The sequence below is a fragment of the Somniosus microcephalus genome, unplaced genomic scaffold, assembly GCF_052327205.1.
Source record: "Somniosus microcephalus isolate GS21.2 unplaced genomic scaffold, FLI_Smic_1.0 unresolved_chr8, whole genome shotgun sequence".
Classification (NCBI taxonomy): domain Eukaryota; kingdom Metazoa; phylum Chordata; class Chondrichthyes; order Squaliformes; family Somniosidae; genus Somniosus; species Somniosus microcephalus.
This window is the reverse complement of record NW_028225186.1, coordinates 19,499,000-19,505,938: the sequence shown is the minus strand read 5'-3', so window position 1 is coordinate 19,505,938 and position 6,939 is coordinate 19,499,000. Positions and strand designations below refer to the sequence as shown.

At 42.0% G+C, this 6,939-nt stretch overlaps 1 protein-coding gene across 1 annotated transcript; it reads right to left on the bottom strand.

The window, feature by feature from the left end:
* Nucleotides 1–3,332: 3,332 nt before the first annotated feature.
* On the bottom strand, nt 3,333–6,124 carry LOC147085649 (putative G protein-coupled receptor 139). The gene is made up of 2 exons (XM_085979111.1): nt 5,963–6,124; nt 3,333–4,263 (listed from the first exon to the last, which is right to left on the bottom strand). Exons 1-2 carry the CDS (start codon nt 6,072–6,074, stop codon nt 3,365–3,367), a joined length of 1,011 nt encoding a protein of 336 aa, XP_085835237.1. The 5' UTR covers nt 6,075–6,124; the 3' UTR covers nt 3,333–3,364.
* Nucleotides 6,125–6,939: the final 815 nt, after the last annotated feature.

Sequence of the window (6,939 nt, the reverse complement as noted above, 5' to 3'; positions counted from 1 at the left end):
CCTGGGTGTTCTTGTGCACCAGTCGCTGAAGGTTAGCATGCAGTCGCAGCAGGCGGTTAAGAAGGCAAATGGTATTTTGGCCTTTGTAACAAGAGGTTTCGAGTACAGGAACAAGGATGTCTTGCTGCAGCTGTACAGGGCCTTGGTGAGACCGCACCTTGAATATTGTGTTCTGTTTTGGTCGCCTTACCTGAGGAAGGACGTACTTGCCATGGAAGGAGTGCAGCGAAGATTCACCAGGCTGATACATGGGATGGAAGGAATGACGTATGAGGAGAGATTGTGTCGATTGGGCTTATACTCACTGGAGTTTAGAAGATTGAGAGGGGATCTCATCCAAACCTATAACATTCTGTCAGGCCTGGACAGACTAGATGCAGGAAGGATGTTTCTGATGGCATGGGATTCCAGAACCAGGGTTCATAGTCTGAGGATAAAGGGTAAGCCATTTAGGACTGAAATGAGGAGGAATTTCTTCACCCAGAGAGTGGTGAACCTATGGAATTGTCTGCCACAGAGTTCGGTGGAGGCCAGTTTTTTAAATATATTCAAGAAAGTGTTGGATATATTTCTTAAGGCTAAAGGGATCAAGGGATTTGGGGAGAAGGCAGGGACATGGTACTGCATTTGGATGACCAGCCATGATCTCACTGAATGGCGGAGCGGGCTCAAAGAGCCGAATGGCCTACTCCTGCTCCTATCTTCTAAGTTTCTATAGTCTGTCAATGAATGTGTTAATTTCACACAGATCCATTGCATCATGGGATGAGCGGTTTGGACACAATATCAGTCGTCATTGAGTTCTGATGCTGTAAAGTCTCCAGTTATTCTGATAATTTAATTAATTTTAGAATTAGAGTAAAGCGATATTTCCCCACCTTCTTCAAATGGTCTCTGCACCTATTCAGGATCACGGCATCAATACAAATGTTTGTGCAGCAACTCAGGAGCTGGAGCATGAATCCTCTTTCTTATACATAACGGTGTAGATATACAGACTTATAACCCAACCACGACATTCGGTGCCATATAGAATACAGCATGAACACTTAGTCTAATAATATGATATCCACCGCGATAACAAACAGTAAAATGATAGATTTCCTTCTGCTCTCCATCTTTTGTTTCTTTAAATCATAATTCCGCTGTTCTGGAGCTCCAAATTCTCCTGTTTCTGGAGCTCATAATTCCCCTGTTTCGGGATCTCCTAATTCCCCTGTTTCGGGAGCTCCTAATTCCCCTGTTTCAGGAGCAGCTAATTCCCATCTTTCTTGTTCTCCTAATTCCACTGCTTCAGGAGCTCCTAATTACTCTATTTCTGGAGCTCTTAATTGTACAATTTCTTGAATTCCTAATTCCACTGTTTCTTGAACTCCTAGTTCCCGTTTCTGGAGTTCCTAATTCCCCTGTTTCAGGAGTTCCTGATTCCCCAGTTTCTTGAACTCCTAATTCCCCTGTTTCTGCTGCTCCGAATTCCCCTGTTTCAGGAGTTCCTAATTCCCCTGTTTCTGGAGCTCCTAATTCCCCTGTTTCAGTAGCTCCTAAGTCCCCTGTTTCTGGTGCTCTCTCCTAATTCCTCTTTTGCTGCTGCTCTCTCCTAATTCCCTGTTTCTGGTGCCCTCTCCTAAATCCCACTTTTCAGCCGCTCCTTATTCCCATGTTTCAAGAGCTCCTAATTCCACCTGTTTATGGTGCTATACCTAATTCCCCTGTTTTGGAAGCTCCTAAAACATTTCTTTATGGAGCTCCTAAATCCCCTGTTTCCGGAGCTCCTAAGTCCCCTGCTTATGGAGCTCCTACGTCACCTCTGGACTTGACAATTCCAATGCACTCCTGGCTGGCCTCCCACATTCCACCCTACGTAAATTTGAGGTCATCCAAAACAAAGCTGCCGGTGACCTAACTCCCACCACGTCCCGTTCGCCCATCTCCCCTGTGCTCGCTGAACTACATTGGCTCCCGGTTAAGCAGTGCCTCTTTTTCAATATTCTCATCCATGTTTTCAAACTGCCTCCATGGCCTCGCCCCTCCCTATCTCTATATATAAATTATACCGGTTTGTGCATTGGAAATTATATCCGTTTGAGCATCAGTTCCGCTTCCAGTCTCGGAGCTTACATTGTAAGTGAATTAAGAGTAGCCGAATTACGATGGATGGGAAATCGATCGCAGAACAATTGCTTGGAAGGCAGCAATGCTCACCAGTACAACAGCTTCGCTCACTGCCAGAGAGAAATCCAGTGTTTCTGTGGAGTTGTGGAGTGACCCGCTTCCTATGGGTTTTCCGTACTTTAATCACAGACGGTAAAAATAATCCTAAACATTAGCCACTGAGCAGGCTGTGGGATTCACATCTTATTTCAGCCCAGTCACCGTTCCACAACCTTGACCGAGGGGTTAACGCAATACTTTACCAGGGTTAGAAGGAGGTTTCTGAGGAGTGAAAAGGAGAGGAAAGCATCGAGCAGATCCTGGGAGGGAATCTACATTTAAATCAGGAACAGGAATCAGCAGAGGGAAAGAGGTTCAGCAAATCAATGAATTCCACAGTATCAGGGTAATTCTCTCTTGGGTCCAATGTAGAGATCACGGTAAATATTTATTATAAATATATAGTGACAGAATCACAATGCGGTGTTAACACATGTGTGTGGTTATCCCTTGAGAAGAAGGGTCCTTTCACACTAACAGACAGGTGACATTTCATGGTGTATTTTTACACAGTGAGCGGCACTTTCTACGTAAGCTGGGGCAGGAGAGAATATCTGGGAAATGGACATCCGGATTTCAGAGAGAATGTATGTTATTGGTGACAGGCTTTAAATCTGATATCTAAAGAGAGTGGGGGAGTCTCCAGGAATGTAAGTGTTTACCGGATGGCCACTGGTAATGTACATGATTAATGGATAGTCTCTGGGAATGTAATTGTTTACCGGATGGCCACTGGTAATGTAAATGATTAATGGATAGTCTCTGGGAATGTAATTGTTTACCGGATCATCCCGGGGAACAAAAGTGTTTACTGAATGATCCCTGGGAATGTAAGTATTTCTCAATTATCCTTGGGAATCTAAGTTTATACCGGATTGTCCCGGAGAAAGCAAGTGTTTACGGGATGGTCTTTGAGATTGTAAGTGTTTACCGGATGTTCCCTCAGTATGTACTAGTACACTTACCTCCGATAAGTCCCATTAGATCGTACACAAACGCCTTATTCCGACGGCCCATTTTAAAGTTGGGACTCAGTCTCTCCATGGAACAGATTATTGGTCGCTCTGGAATGTCCGTTTTGATGGGAGATTGGATTGAACACAATATTAGAAACAATTCAGTTCAATTGCACAAAATCCTTCAGCTCTTGCCTTTATTTAATGAATTTACCAATTAGAGTGAAGGGATATTTCACCACAATCTTGAACTGCTCTCTGAACTTAGTCTGCGTCACGGCATAAATACAAGTGTTTGTGCAGCAACTCAGGAGCTGCAGCATGAACCCCATTTCTTTCATCAATCCAGGAGACAATGCAACATCACCGAGAAAATTCCACATCCGGTTCCATATAGAATCCACCATAAACAACGCCCATAACAGTATGAAATTCCCAGAGATAACAAACAGTAAAACGATGGATTTCCTTCTGCTCTCCATCTCTGGGTCTCTGGGACTCTCCCCACTGCTGGGACCCCGGAGTCTCCTGCGGGCTCTGCTGGCCACTAAAATGTGTCTGACGGTGAAAGCATTGAACAGCAGAACCAGAACAAATGGGACTCCAGGGGTGAGAATATAATGAAGGAGTTCGATTGCTGTCCACACCTGCGAATACATAACTTCGCGTGTTAAACTGCAAAACCACGGACTATTATAAAGGTTATAATTACCGGTATACATGAAATACCAGAAAATGTCTTTTAAACAACTCAGCAAAGTCACTGTTCCCAGAACCACAGCCGCCGTTTTCTCAGTGCAATATTTACTTTTCAGCTTCTGGCAACAAATGGCCACAAATCGATCAAAGGTGAAAGTGACGGTAAACCAGACAGAACAGTCTGTGGCTGCATAAAGCAGTACGGCGTGGATATTACACATGGGGATATACAACACGAAATGAAAGTGCTTCGGATAAACGATAGGAATCTGCCTCAATATCAGATCGAAGATAACGACCAATAGATCCGCCGCTGCCATGGCCACCAGGTAGCGAGTGATACATTTGGAGAGGCCGCACTTTCCCCGAGAGAGGATCGCCATCGTCATTAAATTAACTGTAAGGAAGGAGTAAAAAGGGAAATTATACATCAGGCTGGGAGCAAAAGCCGAAGTTGGATGGAATTCTAGGGGGAAATATACAACTCTTTACCGACATTCAATAATATAATTTAATTCTATCATCTCTAGAGCTGAATATAGGGTTTGCTTTAAGAATAATCGATAACACATTGTGGAATCAATAAATTAAATGGGGAAAATACAACATGAAAGCAACCGATTTCAAATCAATGAGAGATTAAATGATAGTTCTACTTTTAGTTTAAAGCCCCGCACGAGGTAACCGGGAGTAAATGGACCGGAACCTATAAGAATCCTTCTTGTCCCGGGATCAGTCAACATTTGTAGCATTGTGATTCGCTTCTGTGCCCCAGTGTTATGGAGGGGAAGACCTACTTGGATTCCTGCTCCTCCTTAGAAGATTAATACGGTTGCTTTACATTTAGAACCCAAATGAATGTCACATCCAAGTTCAGAAAATGCAAAATTCACATGCAATATATACAGATAATTGTATTTAAAAACACATTGATGTAATATTCAGATGCTTAGATACTAAGTACAAGTGCAGTGTAGTTATTAAGTGAACTAGGCTGTAACAAGTGCTTTGAAGATTGAGTATTATGCATTTTTGTTGAGATACACAAATAACAATGGACCATGACCTTGAATAATTTTATATACTTGACAATGTAAAGTCCCACTAAATGCATTTATTAGCATCAAAATCAGATTACTTATCCAAAAGGAAGTGTGCCGCTGAATGCTTTTGTAAAGTATCTAACAACAAATGGAAAACTTTTATCGTTGTATATTTTCAACTGTTGTTTCCAAACTCGTGCACAGCATATTAGACGAGAAAATATCAAATGACTGTCTTATCCTCAGCACCTCAGTTACATTCAGCTCGGGACGTGTATCATAATATACAGCAAGAGGAAAGGGAGGTATACTTTGGTTCGCACTGAGATATCTACTGAACTGTGTGAGACGACTATGGGATTCAATTGCACATTCAAAGCAGAAATTGGAAAAAAAATGTAATGCCATCGGACTGAATGAACTTTTTGTGAGAATGTAAATGATCCTTGTAATCCTATTCCATCCGGCAGAAGCAGTGACACTAATGCAGAACTAGAGATGTTGGGAAAGGACACAATGACTGAAACTGAATGATTAGTTGATATTTCAGACATTGAAAGATGTGTATTTGATCAGCCATGATTTGTTCATTTGACTCTGTGTAAGGAACCACACCGATCAGACGGTGAAAAGTCTCCTAAACCATGAAGTCATTCCTCTGATCTCTTACAAATATTCTGTGTAGATAGCAGACTCAAATTCGTTAAATTAAGCGTCTCGTCAAGTTTCTTTGCTTGAGATGGATAAAGAAATTTAGAATCACGTTTAGAATATCTTGCTGATAGCAGCCCGGATGGGATGGGGATTGAAAAGGAGAGAAGCACTGTTAAGCATTATTTACATTATTCATATCTGGGTATACAGATTATCAGAGGCACCAAGCACAGGGAGGATGTGCAAGTATTTTTATAAAAACACCCATAACGTCTCTAAAGACATAAAAAGTTATAGCAGATAATAATATTAATAACTGAGTATCACAAGGTAGATAACAAGTAGAATATTACAGTAATACAGGGTTTATAGAATGATTATCTGGACATAGATACCTACCAGGAACACCAAACGCAGCGAGGAGGGGGTAATAAATCTTCTGTATATCCTGAACTCTTCTCATTATTCGCAATGCTTCGAACATACTTCCAAAATAAGTTTTCAAAACCATGATTATGTCTCTGTGAGTCGCTGGTGGTATCTGTGATGGAGACAGCGCGCTGATCATATGAGGTGACAGAGTGAAGGGGGACTCTTATTTAGCAGAGAGAGAAATCCCCAAGTGACATCATGCAACACTATTGAAACTGGCATTAATTACAGTCATTGAACAAACAGACTAATTGAACAATTGTCACCATACACATGACTACAACAGAATCTAGTTCAAGATAGTGTACAGAGTTTTACATTGAACGTGAGAGAAGCCGAAATATTAAACCCGCCCCAAAAATACCGAGACAGAGCAGAAATAAATAAGTTTCTCTTCCTGTATTGAACTAAAAGTGATGGAAATAGGCAAGGAATAAACGAAGGAAAAAGCTGGATTGCCTGAAGCTTTACTCGGATTTATTCCACCCCAAGCCAATTGGGTATACATTTCGAAATAAACACATTTTCTTAAATGGGCAGAGCATAAGAAAATATGAATTAGGAGCAGGAGTAAGCCATCGTGGGATAGCGCAGGAAACTGGAGCAGAGGTCAAAGATTAGCCCATCGAACCTGCTCCACCATTCAATGAGCTCATGGCTAGTATTCGACCTCAGCGCCAATCCCTGCACAATCCCAATATCACTTGATTCCTCTATTGTCCACAAATCTATCTATCTCAGCCTTGAATATACTCAGTGACTCAGCTTCCACAGCCCTTTGGGACAGAGAATTCCAAACTTCAGCTGCCAGACTGGGATTGTGGCAGGTGGTGAGAGAACCAACATGAGAGAATAGCCTGCTTGACCTCGTCCTCACCAATCTACCTATCTCAAATGCATCTGCCCATGGCGATATTGGTAGGACTGGCCACATGTACAATATT